At 34.9% G+C, this 17,929-nt stretch overlaps 2 protein-coding genes and 1 long non-coding RNA gene across 3 annotated transcripts; 1 reads left to right on the top strand and 2 right to left on the bottom strand.

Annotated features, from left to right (window-relative positions):
- The first annotated feature begins 3,379 nt into the window (after positions 1-3,379).
- Positions 3,380-5,804, top strand: LOC132303611 (uncharacterized). Its single transcript, XR_009481299.1, has 3 exons — positions 3,380-3,969; positions 5,534-5,587; positions 5,706-5,804. It is a non-coding gene; the product is annotated as an uncharacterized LOC132303611 (long non-coding RNA).
- Positions 5,805-15,684: 9,880 nt separating this feature from the next.
- On the bottom strand, positions 15,685-16,929 carry LOC132305156 (disease resistance protein RPM1-like). Its single transcript, XM_059802835.1, has one exon. It carries the CDS (start codon positions 16,927-16,929, stop codon positions 15,685-15,687), a length of 1,245 nt encoding a protein of 414 aa, XP_059658818.1.
- Positions 16,930-17,049: 120 nt separating this feature from the next.
- Positions 17,050-17,814, bottom strand: LOC132305157 (disease resistance protein RPM1-like). The gene has a single exon (XM_059802836.1). It carries the CDS (start codon positions 17,812-17,814, stop codon positions 17,050-17,052), a length of 765 nt encoding a protein of 254 aa, XP_059658819.1.
- Between the last annotated feature and the right edge of the window lie 115 nt (positions 17,815-17,929).

The following is a 17,929-nucleotide window of genomic DNA, read 5'->3' on the forward strand; positions in this document are numbered from 1 at the left end:
AAGTTGGCATATCCTCAGTCATGAGATTGAAACGACTTAATTTCGAGTTTGAAATCAACTATAATCTCGTAATTGAGGTTGGCAAAAAACTTGTCTCAAGCTTTTCATGGTATCTCATGGGTTGTGTGAACTCCAACCAAATTGAAAGTTATGATTGTTTGAATTTTGAATTAATTTTCAGTAAATTTTGAACTTGACTATTCAATCTCTCCATGTACTCCAACGTTACTTGTTCAGTATCAAAGTGCCAACTCCTTGAAGGGCTCCTCCAAACACTACCTTGCCTTAAATAGTAAACAACAAAGACAAAAACTGCAACCTTCTATAATTTATCGAGATTACACAAATGGACAACCTTATTTTTTTGTAAAGTGTTGTTGGAGTCCAAGTTCTTGAATTTGACCTTTTTTTTATACATGGTCTCTGTTAGAGCTGCAACTTGGGCGGGCAAACTCAACCCAACCCAACCCAAACCCAATCTAAAAATTTTCAAATTTGAACTTTAAATTCACAAATCGAGTTAAATTGGATTGGGTTTTGTCAAAACCCAGACATGTTCAGGTTTGGCTCGGACTCAACCCGAACCGAACCTAACCCAAAACCCAAAACCCAAAATAAAAAATAAATAAAAGAAACTTATGAAATTTTTTATTTTTTATTTTTTTCTCTCTCCTCTCTCTCCTCTCTCTTCTTTCTCTTTCTCTCTCTTCTTTCTCAATATTATGGTGGTCTTAATTCTTGATGGTAAGTTCATTTTTATGGTGGCAATTATTATTTTTAAATTCTCGTGATGGTGGACATGTTGTGTGTTCGTTAGATCTGAACAATAACAAGCTAACATATAGCGATGCCAAATAACATCATCTAGCTTCAGCCCCATCCAGGCATCCATCATCAGTTTCATCTCTCCTTTATGCTTTTCCAAGAAGTACGCATCACCTGCATGACTCTAGGCTGAATCATTATTTTTATTTTTGGCTTATAATTAGGGTTTAATTTTACATTTTGCACATTTTCCGGTCACTACGGGTATTTTAAACATTTTGCCAATGACACTCTAAACCTCTTAATCATGAAATTAGCGATATTGCCGATAGCTCAGGGCATTGCTGAAGACCCTGAAGCAGTGGAAGCGTGGTTCGAAAAGCTAGGCCCGATGCCCGATTTCAGATTGAGGTTGGAATAAGACTGGGTTAGGTTGAGCCAGCCCAACTTGCAGACCTAATCTCTATAAAAGGAAATGCATTACATAAAAATTATCAATGAATAAATATAAATTGAGGACAGTAAGTGAGTTTGGGCTTGTGAACAATGTAACACAATATACAATAACTTGATCACTTGAAAAGGGAAAAAGAACAACACCATCAGTTACCCATAAGAATAAAATAAAAACAAAACATTAGGACTCTTCTCCATTTCTCTCTCTGATATAATTTCCTTCCCAACTACCTTCCAGGAATAATCCGAATGTTCAATATTTCTGTATCCAGATTCCAGCGTACATTTGAAAAAAAAAAAAACAAGAAGCTTAAAACTAAATTCTTCTCGATTTCAATAAATAAAAAATAAAAAATAAAACACAAGAAGCTTAAAACTAAATTTTCCTCAATTTGAAAAAAAAAAAAAAAAAAACACAAGAAAGCTTAAAACAATGTAACACAATATACAACAACTTAATCACTTGAAAAAGGGAAAAGAACAAGGGATCATTACATATAAATGAGGTTAGGGCACTATATTTACTTAGAGGCTGAGTCAAAGTCTCAAAGTTTCTCTAAAATGTGTTTGACCCAAAGGCTGAGGTGGCACATGAAAAAATACTGTTTCATATTTCTGTTGCCTAAAGTACCCTTCTTCCTATTTTATGTATTGCCTAAAATACCCTTTTGTACACTTACTAATTCCTCTTTTCACATTCCATTCGTGCCGACCTCTCTCTCCCCCCTTCTCTGTAAACAGCAGCGATCAACAATCCTCTAACCATTTCCGTGCCTTTCGTGACAAATTGGATTACTGATATAATCCAATTATAGTGTTATATGTGTTTCTACATATGTAAATCTATATATATATATATATATGTGGGTGTGGGTGTGTGTGTTTGATTGTTTGCGTGTATACAGAGTCATAGACACACTACAAGACTGATGGTGGTTGATTTATCGTGCCATTTGAGTGTTGGAGTTTCTCATCACATCCGCTCATGTAAGCATATTTGATTTTAATTTCTTTGGCTGAAATTTCATTTGTAAATTCTGAAACAAAATCAGAAAAGCTTGAACCCTAACAGATATGTGTGAGTATATGTTGGAGTTCCTTTCGTGAATCATAAATTGATTTTCTTTTTCTCAAAATCATAAATTCCTTTGATTGTTTGAATTCAAAAGCCACTTTATATTGTTGTCATTTAGGTTTTCTTCTACTTTTTCCCCCCTTGAAGAAGCCTACTGATTTAAAGTGATTTTTGTATTGCATGTGTTTGTACAAATGATACAATGAAAAAATGCCATGACAATGATCTTGTGAGGTGGCCATATCTAAAAGCAAGGTTATAAAGTCACAAAATTAAGTTTCCTCGCTGATTAAAGTTTGCATGATTAAATTAGTTGGTGAACTTAGATATTTGGTAGATGGTATAAGCGTTTTGGGCTTCTTGGACCAGAAAGAGTTGGAGATTTTTTGCATGCTAGTTGTTTTATCTTCTGTTTTACTCTTGGTCTTGGTCAAAGAGGTACCTGGGCCCTCGCTTGCCTTTTTTTTTTGGTATCTCGGATGCTTGATTCTTTAAGTGATTTGATGGCAAATTCAGCTGCTGCAACTTCTGTTGGAACTGGTCATCATCGCGAAAATCATCACTCTGATTCATTAGCGCACGAGGATCTAATTCCTGGTTTTTGCAAATTCTATTACGTGACCTAGGAATGTTCCAGTTTTTCTGTAGGAATTCTTTGTTGGTGAATTTTTTTCAAGCCTTACCCCTAGTTTCTAGTTTTGCTTTCCTATCTTTGTGGTTTTTCATACTGGAAGAGTTTTGATCATAGTTTTACTCCCCCTAGTCTCTAGTTTTACAATTGCGTTGCTGTGCATTTTTTTCCCTCTATAATCAATGCTTTTCTAAGTGGGCAAGAAATAGTGAAAAGTGTCTCTATTTAGAACTTAACCTACAATTTTTTTCTTTAAAGCATTGCTGATATCAAAATAGACCATATATGCCAATGATTCTTGAATATCTTCTGAATATAAGCAAAGATCATTTATTTTTCTTTTTTTGAACCTTTTGATCTGATTTCTCCGTACAACTCATGTTTCTATATTTGTAGATCTATTAATATAATCAATCTAGGTTTTTTTTTTTTTGTTCTTCCGGTTTGTTTATGTGAGTATGTTATATGACTTTGTTCTTTTGAGATCTCTGCTCGTCCATTATTTTTTGTTGCTTTTTTTTTTTTTGTCCCCCCATCTTGGTTCCTCTGTTTTTTTATTTTTCTTTTTTATTTGATAAGTCATGTTGATGGTGTTGGATAAACATTAGATGGATATAAAATGAGTGGTGGAATGGAGATTTAAATCTTTTGTCAATATGAATATATGATTGATTCTATTCTAGGTTGTATAACAATGGAAAAGAGTAATCATGTCATTTTTTTGTTTCATTTTTGCTTCTTCAGTTTCCATGACATCTTTTCTGGCAACCTCTCCTAATATTATTGAGAAATTAATGGTTATGTGAAGGCTTGGGATGAAAAGAAGGTCGAGTTGGGAACTCCGTCACAAAAATGTTTCCTTCCCTTTCTCATCGGCATGCCAAACTGGTAAATTTTGATTCGACTTATTCCCCATTAAATATTTAATCTTATTTATATTGTATCTTTTTTGGAGGCTCGAGAAGGGATTCATCAGCTCCAAATATTCAAATTTGGGCCAGCGGTTAGCAAATTGTTTATAGCCTTCTCACCATGGCTTTAGGTAAGTCTAAGATAATTAATTTCTAATTTGTTTATGGTTTACTGTAGTCAATACGGTTTTACTTTACTGTAGTCAGTCTAATATGTTTAATTCAAAACTTGTTAAACAAGGGGTGAAAAAGACTTCTACCACTGCACTACAAGAAAAATGACTTGAAATCTTCTACAACATTGCAAGATTATAATTCAAACAATGGAAAAAAATTGTCCAGTAAATAGGAGAAGACCAACAGCCAAAAACTAAGAGCAGCAACTTTAAAGACTAGTGCTGTTATTTTAACCAAAATCTGGAGTAAATAGGAGAAGAGTAGAAGCAAAGAAAATAATAATAATATAAAGGGCAGCAACTTCTTATTCCTCTGCAAAAGCTAGCCCGGTCCAATTTTTAGTTTTCTCTCTCCCGGTTCAAGCTCTGTTTTTCTTCCTATCTCCCTGCTCAATCTCTTGAATTGGGCACGTCGTCAAAATCAGAAAATCTGGTTGTTGAAACAGAGTCTGTTGAAAATTTGTAGGGATGAATCCTATTTAAACTCCACTAATTCAACCATAAAATCCCAACCAGAACATCAAAAAGAAAGTAAAAAAAAATTAATAGCTCAGTTAAAATCTGGTGAAACATGACCAAGAAATCTGGAGCTTAAAAGCTTAACAAGAAATCTGAAACTTAAAAGCTCTTGGGTTGATCAAAGCTGGCCCAAGTTTTAAAAAATTCAGTTTTCAAATTTGGTCCAAATGTGAACGACTAATTTAAGCCAAAAGATAAAATTGGCTTTTGAATTCCAAAATAAAACCCTTTGTGACAGTGGTAATCTACATAATGTTATTCATCACTGCAACAAAAAAGTAAATTGCCTTTCTGCGAATTGTAATTAAACAATCAACTATATAACGAAATTTTCAAAATAAAAATCCAATTCTGCCAACCACAAAAATGAACTTGACAATCAATATATCAATTGCTTTTCCTTTCTTTCAATTTCTCAGTAATCAAACAGTGGGGGCATGAGCAATACAACTTTTCAGCTCAATCACCTTCTCTGTTTTTACTTTCCCAATCTCAATGTAAAGCAAGCACACAAAGTAGAAGAATTAAAAATAAAAATAAAAAATAAAAAATCAGTTTTTCATAGATTTCTCAACCCTAAGCCAGTATACCAGTTTTACCGTTGCTTATAAACACCTCATCTTTAGATAACCAAAACCAAAATGTTGATTCTAGTACATAATTGGTGTAAGACTCTGGTGGATCACTATTTTGGAACCCCATGTTTCCTGGTTGTTGTTGTCAAACTTTTCATATATGCATGTTATTGGCATTGTCTCATGCTGGTAATGACTGCACACTGATCAGCCACCAAAGGATTATGCCGTTTGCTATATTCAATAAAAAAAAGTTATTTCTATTGCAAAGTTTGTGAAACATGAACATTAACCCATAGTCTAGAGTGGCCAGAGGCCAATTTCTTGTCTATACTCAAAACTGAACTTTTATTTTTTTACAGTTCTACTACTGGTTCAAGTAAAACCTCACTTTCTTATGCCTTTTTTCTCGTTTTTCATTGCAGTTTGGTGAGGTGGATATTGAGGGTTCATTGGTTGCTAGTATTATTTTAAACAAGGTATATTAGATTTCTTCTCAATAATCAGGAACTATAGCTGACTTATTATGACTTCCTTTGGAATTCAATGAATTCTTTTTCTACTATCTTTATGCTCTTCATTGTATAATGTTGGCAGATAGATTTGGTGACTGAGGCTGAATTGGAGGTGTTGACAAAGCGAATTCAGTTAGGCTTTCACCTTGTACATAGATAGATTTTACTTGTATCTTTGAAATGTGGTTACTCATTGAATTGGGAGGGTTATAGGTGTTTTTAGACTGTTCCAAGAGAAACTGAACTTGTATGAATGTGGAAAGTGGTAAAACGGTTGTTGGCATTTTTATATCTATTTGATTCCGGCATAATGATTGATTCTTTGAAGTTTAGGCAGTTCTTCGGTTAGTTCAGCTGTGGGTTTTGCTGTTGCCTTTTGACAAGCCAAATTTAACTTTAGTCTGGTTTTGATATATATTTTTCTATATTAATGTTATGGTCAACTCGTCTACTGAAAATTGCATTATGTGAAATTTCTTATTTTAAAATTTCTGAACACAAAAAGTAATTACAATATTTTACACAATAGGTATCTGTTTGTGCAGTCAATGGGGTATAAAATTAAAAAAATAGAAATGAAAATTTAAGAATGCATTTGAAGCTTACATGTCTATAACAAACTAGGGTTAATACTGAAAGTGCTCAATAGGTTCAATTATTCAACTTATTCATGTAATAGTTTATGGTATAGCCTTGTGCTAGTATGTTGCTTAATTTGTCATATATGTTCTACTGGTATAGCTTTATGTTAAATGAACAGTGAATTCTCTTTCATCTTTCCTTGGCATGCTATTGATTCTGCAGCTTTTGGATTTTTGGTGCACTTTTGTCAGCATACCAATGGGATGACACAGTAAAAGCTGGCTAAATATGGCGTTGTCGACATGGACTTTGTTTTGGGAGTGGGCGGTTATGATCTAGATAGGTGATTCAGAGTTTTTTGCTTTTTTCATAGTATTTTTTTCCCTATTTGTGGTTAGGAAATACAAATGGCGCTGCATATCCATATCATAAGTGGTATTGGGTAATATCATATTCCATGACGTTTGAACATGCCATTCGTTTTGCAGAATTGATTCAGAGGTTCAGTCGGATAGTTCTCATTGTGAATCCCATCAGTGTTGTTAAAGGCGCGCCTAGGCTCAAGGCTCAGGTTTAGCGCTTGTTGCCATCCCAGGCTCATTGATGTTGGAAATGAGAAAGACCGGATCGAGGTGAAGATGAGAAACGGTGTACAGAAGATGGTCATTTCCAAATGGAAAGGCATCACCACCATCAAAATCAACAACTGAGCTTCCATCGCTGTCCTTCCGAGCTCATCTATGTTCATCATGTTTGCTTAATTCTTTTTTAGGGTTTGTTCATTGATCGATTGATCTCTTTTGATTTCACTATGTTCTGGTTTTTGAAGCTTTGAAAAATGTTGATGCTCTATGTAGTTGATGGATCTTTTGTTTGAGGGTTCCCAAATCCCAACTGAAAAATGTTGATGCTTTGCGTGTGCACCACAAATTTCTGTGTAGAAACATGCCAAACGGGAGAATACAAAATTCTCTTTCTAATTTCTGAACTTATACGACATCATAGCTTTGAATCTTTTGCTAATGGAAATTGTCTAACATGTCAGCTTGAGGAAGAAAATTTCATTTGGAAAGAGAATGCTACTATTATCTCATAGTCGAGTCGGGTCACTAATACCATGAACACCCAAACTGAAAAACAGCAAATTACAATTTCCAATGCATTTAAAAGAAATTAGTCTTGCTTGTGTTCGTGTTTCCAGATAAGATTTCCAAATCAATTAAGTGAAATTTCTGGAGGGACACAAAGCAAAACCAGACCAAGAGCATGAGCATTGGAACCTTGAGAAGTAGTGGCAGGCAAAATGCTAAAATATAGACCATGAAAATTTTAAAAACAGCTGATTTACATTGAAGGAACAATAAACAGGTTAACCCACAAAGACTACCTTACAACTTTAGAGAAACAGGTTCCAGTCTGGAAGACTACAGGATCTCAAAATAATTACTGCACCAGAATTTGCTTTATTAATTGGAGTTCCCGAGCAGGGGTCACAAAGAAAGAGAAAGTAGGGCATATTTCGCTAAAATTACTGCACTAGAATTTGCTTCATTAATTGTTCAATTTCATAAGTAGAGCATATTTCGCTAAAATTTGTTTAGAATTTGTGTAGGCTAAAATACCCTTCTTATCATTTTTAACTTATTTATTTATATTTGGCAACCTTGTTTTCTAAACACTCGCTTAGCTAGTTTGGAGAATATTTTGTGTTATTTATGGTCCTAATGGAGCTGTTTATAGATGTAATGAGCAACCTAATTAGCGGTGTGGGGTTTAATACCATTTTCAATTGCAAAAAAAAGTCCCTTTTCCGAAGGTTCCACTTTTTTTCCAAAGGTACCATGTTTTTGAACTAAATGTACCACTTTTTGGCATCCAGGTACCATGTTTTCTAAACACCCGCTTAGTTAGCTTAGAGAATATTTTGTGTTATTCATAGCCCTAATGGAGCTGTTTATTGATGTAATGTGCAACCTAATTAGCGGTGTAGGGTTTAATACCATTTTCACTTGCAAAATTAAGTGCTTTTTTTTGGCGTCCAGGTACCATGTTTTTTAAACATTCGCTTAGCTAACTTGGAGAATATTTTGTGTTATTCATGGCCCTAATGGAGCTGTTTATAGATGTAATAAGCAACCTAATTAGCGGTGTGTGGTTTAATATCATTTTCAATTGCAAAAATAAGTCCTTTTTTTTTGCGTCCAGGTACAATGCTTTTTAAACACTCGCTTAGCTAGCTTGGAGAATATTTTGTGTTATTCATAGTCCTAATGTGTAACCTAATTAGCGGTGTGGGGTGTAATACCATTTTCAATTGCAAAAATAAATCCATTTTGTGAAGGTACCACTTTTTTTCTAAATGTACCACGTTTTTGAACTAAAGGTACACATTTTTGGCGTCTAGGTACCATGTTTTCTAAACACTCGCTTAGCTAGCTTGGAGAATATTTTGTGTTATTCATGGCTGTAATGGAGCTATTTATAGATGTAATGTGCAACCTAATTAGTGGTGTGGGGTTTAATACTATTTTCAATTACAAAAATAAGTCCCTTTTACGAAGGTAGCACTTTTTTTCCAAAGGTACCATTTTTTTGAACTAAAGATACCATTTTTTGGCGTCCAGGTACCATGTTTTCTAAACACTCGCTTATCTAACTTGGAGAATATTTTGTGTTATTCATAGCCTTAATGGAGCTGTTTATTGATGTAATATGCAACCTAATTAGCGGTGTGGGATTTAATACCATTTTCAATTGCAAAATTAAGTTCCTTTTTTTGGCGTCCAGGTACCATGTTTTTAAAACAATCGCTTAGCTAGCTTGGAGAATATTTTGTGTTATTCATGGCCCTAATGGAGCTGTTTATAGATGTAATGAGAAATCTAATTAGCGGTGTGTGGTTTAATATCATTTTCAATTGCAAAAATAAGTCCATTTTTTTGGCGTTCAGGTACCATGTTTTTTAAACACTCGCTTAGCTAACTTGGAGAATATTTTGTGTTATTCATGGCCCTAATGGAGCTGTTTATAGATGTAATGAGCACCCTAATTAGCGGTGTGTGGTTTAATATCATTTTCAATTGCAAAAATAAGTCCCTTTTTTTGACGTCCAGGTACCATATTTTTTAAACACTCGCTTAGCTAGCTTGGAGAATATTTTGTGTTATTCATGGCCCTAATGTGTAACCTAATTAGCGGTGTGTGGTGTAATACTATTTTCAATTGCAAAAATAAGTCCTTTTGCGAAGGTACCATTTTTTTTTCCAAAGGTACCACGTTTTTGAACTAAAGGTACCACTTTTTGGCGTCCAGATACCATATTTTTTAAATACTCCCTTAGCTAGCTTGGAGAATATTTTGTGTTATTTATGGCCGTAATGGAGATGTTTATAGATGTAATGTGCAACCTAATTAGCGGTGTGGGGTTTAATACTATTTTCAATTGCAAAAATAAGCCCCTTTTGCGAAGGTACCACTTTTTTTTCCGAAGGTACCATGTTTTTGAACTAAAGGTACCACTTTTTGGCGTCCAGGTACCATGTTTTCTAAACACTCGCTTAATTAGCTTGGAGAATATTTTGTGTTATTCATAGCCCTAATGGAGCTGTTTATTGATGTAATGTGCAACCTAATTAGTGGTGTGGGGTTTAATACCATTTTCAATTGCAAAATTAAGTCCCTTTTTTTGGCGTCCAGATACCATGTTTTTTAAACATTCGCTTAGCTAGCTTAGAGAATATTTTGTGTTATTTATGGCCCTAATGGAGCTGTTTATAGAAGTAATGTGTAACCTAATTAGCGGTGTGGGGTGTAATACCATTTTCAATTGCAAAAATAAGTCTCTTTTACGAAGGTACTACTTTTTTTCCAAATGTACCATGTTTTTGAACTAAAGGTACTACTTTTTGGCGTCCAGGTACTATGTTTTCTAAACACTCGCTTAGCTAGCTTGGAGAATATTTTGTGTTATTCATGGCCCAAATGGAGTTGTTTATAGATGTAATGTGCAACCTAATTAGCGGTGTAGGGTTTAATACTATTTTCAATTGTAAAAATAAGTTCCTTTTTTTGGCGTCCAGGTACCATGTTTTTTAAACACTCGCTTAGCTAGCTTGGAGAATATATTGTGTTAGTCATGGCCCTAATGGAGCTGTTTATTTATCTAATGTGCAACCTAATTAGTGGTGTGGGGTGTAATACCATTTTCAATTGGAAAAATAAGTCCCTTTGTGAATGTACCACTTTGTTTCCAAAGGTACCATATTTTTTGAACTAAAGGTACTATTTTTTGGCATCTAGATACTATGTTTTTTAAACACTCGCTTAGCTAGCTTGGAGAATATTTTGTGTTATTCATGGCCCTAATGGAGCTGTTTATAGATGTAATGTGTAACCTAATTAGCGGTGTGGGGTTTAATACAATTTTCAATTGCAAAAATAAGTCCCTTTTTTTTGGCGTCCAGGTACCATGTTTTTTAAACACTTGCTTAACTGGCTTGGAGAATATATTATGTTATTCATGGCCCTAATGGAGCTGTTTATTAATCTAATGTGTAACCTAATTAGCGGTGTGTGGTGTAATACCATTTTCAATTGCAAAAATAAGTCCCTTTTGCGAAGGTACCACATTTTTAAACTGAAGGTACTACTTTTTGGCTTCCAGGTACCATGTTTTCTAAACACTCACTTAGCTAGCTTGAAGAATATTTTGGGTTATTTTGTGTTTTTCTTATAGTACATTCATGTAATAGTCGAAGAAAATTTAGTTAGATCCTAGTATAATAAGTTATGCAATACTAATTCATGAAAACCCAAAAGAGTAACTTCATTTGATTCGATCGAAGGTAGATGCCAGTATAATAAGCCATACAATATATGATTGCAAAAACATACCAACCTGATCCACAATCAAAAGTTGCAAAAACTACTCTTCTTTAAAACTTAGAAAATAGCTAACAGCAACAGATTGCAAAATACCAGCAAAAAAAATGACACTGTTTAACATTACAAATGTCCCATATCCCACATCATTTCACGTACTTTTTGGATTCTGAGATCTTCCTATCCCACTTCCTCTAGCTCCCAATTGGACCAATACAAGTATGTATTTCCTTGTTCTGTGGTAAACCAATTTGTGGCTCTTTTCCTTTGTGTGGTCCTAGTGAAAGTCCTCTTGTTTGTGTATTTGATGGACATGCATTCTTTCTGTCTCTGTGTGTAGTTGGAACAAAAGAACCACTTTGTCTCTGTGACTGTCACATACAATAAAAATTAAGGTATTAAGGCATTGTATAATAATAATAAGGAACAAAAGCAATATAAAAACAGACAATTCGAAACTTTGAATAATAATAATTTTAAAAATAATCATGACACAGATATTCAAATTTAAATGTCAAGTCTTCATTTAAGCTAAGTCTTATGCAGTAGTTCTGCTGCAAAATAGGAACTACATGCTTTAGATTTTATATTACTATAATTATCAATTAAGGAAGGCTATTCTAATGTAAAGAAATAAGAAAGTGTGCATCAGAAACAAAGAATTAAAGAAAGAAAATGGAGTTAGCATGCTTAGGAGTTCAAGGCTCTCTTCAAACTGGCAAATGTATGCTAAACTGAAAACTACTTCAACCCTTGTTTTCTTTGGATATACTCTTATTGAAACTCAGAATTTGTAATTTGGTGGTTTGACAAATCTCACACATACATGTTACTTTCACAAAATAAGTGTACATGAGTCCAGTTAACTGATGGGAGATATTCTGATGACGTTTTCTTGAGTCTTCGTTCAAGTTTCAAGCTTGAATAATTTATCTTATCATGAATTTATAAATAAGGTCACATCAAATCCAACTTCTAAATATTAATTTTTTTATCTTTCTTAAAGGGCGATAAGAAAATTGAAGACCCAATCAGGGTCATCTCTCCTTTTTGTATTTCGATCAGCAAAAGGAGAAAAGGTTCTGGAAGTGGAAGGGACAATTACCAGCCAACTGGTTCTTCAACATGTGGGAATTTCTACGTGGCCTAGTATATTTTTGTGATAGTTCAACTCTTTAGTATTCAAAATGCTACTTTATATATATATATATATATATATATATATATATATATATATATATATATATAATTTGATGAAAAAAATGGGTCAGGTGACATGGTGAAAGCTTAGACTGCCCACTGTAAGGAGACTTTTTTAAGTATGAGATCAGCCATTTTGTAGGCTGTAAACAAGCTAAAAGATAGGTGAAACGCATGAAAAACTTAAATTAACAGGATAATCTGCCAAGGAATGCTCTATGATGTCTCTAATTACAACAATACCAGAGTCAGGAGCCAATTACAACAATACCTGAAAAAGTAAGAGCTATCCTGAAAAATTTAAGAAGAATCAAGAGAATTTTTGTAATTTTACCGAGATAGTAATAAAATGTTAAAGTGAGAAAAAGTTGCCAAAAGATTTGGATGGAGTTGCTAGAATTTTAGAGAAACAAATATTTTAAAGAGAACGAAGTATCACAATAAATTTCAGTAGAAGGTACTGACTTTTAAAGAGAGAATAAGAGGATAGATGTACTTTGACATAATTGCTGATATTTTAGAGAGAGAATAAAAGAGTCTATAGAACATCTCAATAGGAAGAGAGTAACAATTTTAGAGAACTTAGAAAAGGAAAATGGAAATTTTGGAGAAAGGGGGGAAAAAAGAAATTTTAGAGAGAGGTGGTAATGGAGGTGGGAGGGTTATGGAAGTGAATTTGATTGTCATGGTGTGAATATGGGATAGACAATGACAGTTATGCAATTAGGTTTCAGTAAGGTTGATTGTGATGAACTGATGGTTATCTACAAATGTCAGAGTGGTGAGTTTTAATGGAGTTGTTAGCAAACAATTAGGATGGTGGATGGTGGATGGTGGCCATGGTGATGGGGTTTCAACCAGAAATGGAGAAGTGATATTCTGGTGGTGTAGGTAGTTGTCAAAAATATTGTAAGTGATTAGGGAGTGAGTGATGTGCTAATCAGATGTGGCTTTATGCTAAGAAGGTCAACAATGGAAATGGTTTAGCTAGTGGAAAGACTAATAGAAAGCTTTAGCTAGAATAAGAAAGATCTTTCTATGATTTTTAAAGATTTCTTGGAAGTTGGTGATAGGGTCTTAAGAAATGTAACATGACGTATCTTAGAAAAGGGAAAAAGTAATAAATAGCACATATTAACATATAAAAGACACATATAATGGAATTGTGACTATAATGAGAAAATATGGGGGGAAAACAAGTGACTTTCTAATTACTATAACTTTACATCATGGATCAGTATGGAGACGTTATCTTTTGTCTTAGTTATGTATGAACTGAAAATATACATTAAGCTGAAATTACTTAGAACATACCATTTACTGGTGCTATTATTTTGATTGATGGAACTAATGTAAGGACAGTCTAATTATAGGTATTGAAAGAAATTCTAGAAAATAGAACTAAATTTTTGTAATGTAAATTTACTTAAACTAGGAATACAGATGAAGATAAAGCAAAATTTGAAAATTATTAGATACTAAAATGCGAATAATTTCATTACCTAGGCTTTATTGTTCATATAGAAGGACAAATTGAAGATGACATTCCTTACAGAATTTAAAACAAGATACATTAAGTGGGGGAGTGCTTTTTTATGTGTAGTTGACGTATACCTTTAAAACTAAAAAAATTATTATATAAGCCATACATAATTTATAGGATGGAATGAGGGGTGATTAACAAACATGTTCATAGATGGAGTGTGGAGAAATGCAAATATTGAGAAAATGCTTGCTAACACAAGAACGAATAAAATTAGGAATAAATACAATTTTCAGATGGTTTTTCTTTCCTGGCAATGCATTCATGAGAGTTGAGACAAATGAAGCAACACACATTGGGAATAAGATAAAATAAAATAAAAAAATGATTAAGTTGGTTACCAATAACTACATATGCAACTAGAAAAAAAAAAAACTACATACGCGACAAAAGTGACATGGTCCACATTGAAGACAATGCAAAGGGAAGGACAAGATAAAACTTAACATGGATTGAGATAGTAACAAAGGAAAGCAAAGTCACAACACATATTCTGCTACAGATATGCAGGCTTTAGAGTGTGATGACACACACACAAACAAAGAAGACAACAAGAACTAATATTATTTAATATTATTTTTTTTCAGTTTTTCACCATGTTAATTCCATTCTATCACTAAGTTACTTTTAGGAAAATTATAAATAACACAACAAAGGAAAGCAAATGTATCAGTAAGCATGAGTGAAGACTTCTCAGGTGATGAGTCCACACAGGGTGAGTAATAAGATACCAGAGAAGTCTGCAATATAGCCTATTCAAGAATTTATACCAGACATAAAGGCTTAAAGGAGATAGGATGCACACGGAACAAATCTCATGGAAAGTGGGTTAAAAAAATAGAAATAAGGCGCACTTGAATTTCCCCAAAACGTAAGAGTGAAAGCAAACAATTAAGGCATAAATATAATAATTTAACCTACCTCACCAGTACTGAAAGCACCAAGCATGGGTGAAGACTTATAAGGTGATGAGTCGACACAGAGCGAGTAGTAAGATAGCAGAGAATTCTGCAATATAATCCATTCAGGACATAAAGGCCATTTGGTTAAAAAATTAGAAATAAGGCACTTGAATTTCCCAAAAACCTAATTAGGAGAATAATTTAAATTACCTCACGAGTACTGTTGTCTACATGATCGTGATCAACCTCTTTGACAATCCCATTACGGTGGGCTTCTTTAAGATTCAAGAGTCAAAAAAACAAAAAAAAAAAAAAACAAAAAATTATTAACTGAAGAGACAAATTACTCATAAATCAAAATTGGAAAAAATTATAACTCACCGATAGTTCGTCATTTTGCAGTGTTTGGCAGTGATGGCGCTCTCTTGAATGGGTTGGAATTAGCACAAACAACTTGTGATTAGGGAATTTTTCTTAAAAATCGATACATTCCCTCTAAAAATGTGCTCTCCCTCACCCTCAAACTCTATGAAAAGGGGATAAGAATGAATTGGGGATTCTTTGAAAACCCTCTCTAAAAAAGTCTGCTTGAACGAATGGAATGTTAGGGTTAGGGGTTTGTTGATCGTTTTACAGAGAAGGGGGAAGACTGAGGGCTGCCTGCACGAATGGAATATGAAAGAGGCGCTTTAGGGCTTCAATTAGGTCATTATAGAAAAGGGCATTTTAGGCAACACATAAAATAGGAAGAAGGGCATTTTAGATAACACACATTATAAATCGTATTTTTTCATGTGCCACCTCAGCTTTTGGGTCAAACACATTTTAGAGAAATACTTGACTTTGACTCAGCCTCTTAGTAAATATGGAGCCCTAACCTCATTTATATGTAATAATCCCAAAGAACAATACCATCAGTTATCCATAAAAATAAAATAAAAACAAAACATTAGCTAAAGGACCCATCGAGGTCTATGGTTGGTTAGATGTTGAAAGCCAGTGGGTACCTCTCCCAACAACTCACAGTTCCAAATAATCAGCTTTTCAAGATGAGGCAATGATCCCTTCTCCATTCTCAACCACCTCAATCTTTCTAAACGTTGAAGCTCTAATGTCTTAAGCTTCTGAAACCCTGTCGCTTTGGTACACAGTTCCTCCCCTTGGTAAGCATCAACAAGTCCAATTTCTATCAGATTGGGCAAATCTTGAAGGGATTGCAATGGATCATCCCTTAACTTGCTATACCGAAGCCACAATTTCACCAGGTTATGAAAAGAAGTTATCCAATGCGGAAAATTTTCTAAACCTCCCCACAAATAGAGCCGTTGAAGAGATCGAGGAGGAGAAGACAAGTGTTGAATATCAACAATCCCATTCCTCCATTCTACAGAAGCTACGTTCAATGATTGAAGGTCACTCAGCTTTTCAAGAGAGAAGCACAAAGCCTTCCCATCCTCCCTTCTCAAGTCCCTAATCCCCAATCTCCTCAGCTGGGTCAGTCTCCCTAGCTCTCCCATTACAATTCCACCATTCTCATGGTTCACTTGAATATAACAAAGTTTTTGTAAGGAAGACAATCCTCCTATTCCCACCATCGCTTTAAAGCCATTGTCAATATGGTGGACGGGGTTGTACACCAAGAGATGACGAAGACGCTGGAGCTTTAAGATCTGAACAGGCAACTCAATTACATGGGTGCGTTTGAGATCCAAAGTTTCAAGGTTTTCAAGCTTACCTATGGATTTCGGAAGCGTTTCAACCTCTGTACTCCTCAAGCTTAAATACCTGAGATGAAATAGTTTGCCAACTTCATTTGGAAGTATCTTCAAAGAAGCACCCCTCAGGTCCAAAACCTTTAACAACCTAACCCCACCATTGAATAATATAGGCATCAACTTGGATATAGGTTCTTCCACCGAAAACATGAGCAAGGAACGGAGTTGAGGAAAACGATTTGTATGCTGCAAGTTCCCCAAGCTATACTTAATTAATAGGCGGCGAACTTTTTCCCGACATGTTGTGCTTCCTTTGCTTACTTTGGCAGCAATGTTTTGTTCTCTCAACTTTGAAGTAATTACTTCACGGAAAAGGTCATGGATTCGAAAATCTCTAAGCCTTCCAATACTATCTATCTCTGCCACTTGGATCAAACTTCTATTAATAAGCTCATTGAGATAGACTTCAGCAACTTCTTCCATTGTCTATCCCACTCTCACTTCCGCAAATCCTTCTGCGATCCATAGTCGAATCACTCTCATGCGCTGAATCTCGTAATCCTCGGGAAATAAACCCAAATACAAGAAACATAATTTTAGATATTAAGGCAAATCATAGTAACTAAGAGAGAGTATATTTTTCATACTCTCAAGTTTGTCGTGGCCTTCTGACTGAGCACCAAGGCTATGATGAAACAATTCCCAATCACGCACTCTACTTTTGTCTTTCGTAGCCAAAACACCACTAACTGCCACAACTGCAAGTGGCAAGCCCTCACACTTTTCTAAGATACTTCGTGAGAGTTCCTCTAAATGTTGAGGGCAGTGGTTGCCTTGGAATGTCTTCCTACAGAACAGAGTCCAAGACTCTTCTGGAGACAATGGTTTCATTGTATAGATGTGATCAGGAGATTCTACACAAGACGTAGAAGCTACACCAACAATACGGGTCGTGAGCAGTATTCGGCTGCCACTATTGTTGTCAGGGAATGCATATTTAAAAGCATCCCATGCTTGTATTTGCCATACGTCATCTAAAACAAGCACGTACCTTCTCTGTTGAAGGAAATCTTTGATTTCCGCTTTCAAGTTGTTCTCGTCCATGGTTTCCAATCTTTGAGGGGCCTGTTGCTTGGCTTCATCGAAGAGTTTCCGAATTACATCTTGGAGAAGTTCTCTGAGATTAAATGATTGAGAAACAGTGATCCAAGTATGGCATTGGAAATGATTCTTCACCTCCTTATCATCATAGACTTTCTTTACTAGGGTGGTTTTCCCCAAACCCCCCATCCCCACCACAGAAACAACTTTGAGTTTGGGAGTGTCCTCCACAAGCCACCCAATCAGCAGCTTCCTGCGCCCATCCATGCCCACAAGCTCAGCTTCTTCCAGTAGGAGTGCATCACCTCCACTATCATACCATGTGTTGTTGACAGTGGTGGAGGTCGAGCCTTGCTCTGAGACCGTGCTGTAGTTTTTGATG

This window comes from Cornus florida, unplaced genomic scaffold, assembly GCF_030987335.1.
Source record: "Cornus florida cultivar Cherokee Brave unplaced genomic scaffold, ASM3098733v1 CherokeeBrave_3.0.0_Hap2_Chr04, whole genome shotgun sequence".
Classification (NCBI taxonomy): Eukaryota; Viridiplantae; Streptophyta; class Magnoliopsida; order Cornales; family Cornaceae; genus Cornus; species Cornus florida.

Coding starts and splice junctions, on each gene's coding strand:
- LOC132305157 (XM_059802836.1), bottom strand. CDS start 17,814: ATGGATGGGCGCAGGAAGCTGCTGATTGGGTGGCTTGTGGAGGACACT.
- LOC132305156 (XM_059802835.1), bottom strand. CDS start 16,929: ATGGAAGAAGTTGCTGAAGTCTATCTCAATGAGCTTATTAATAGAAGT.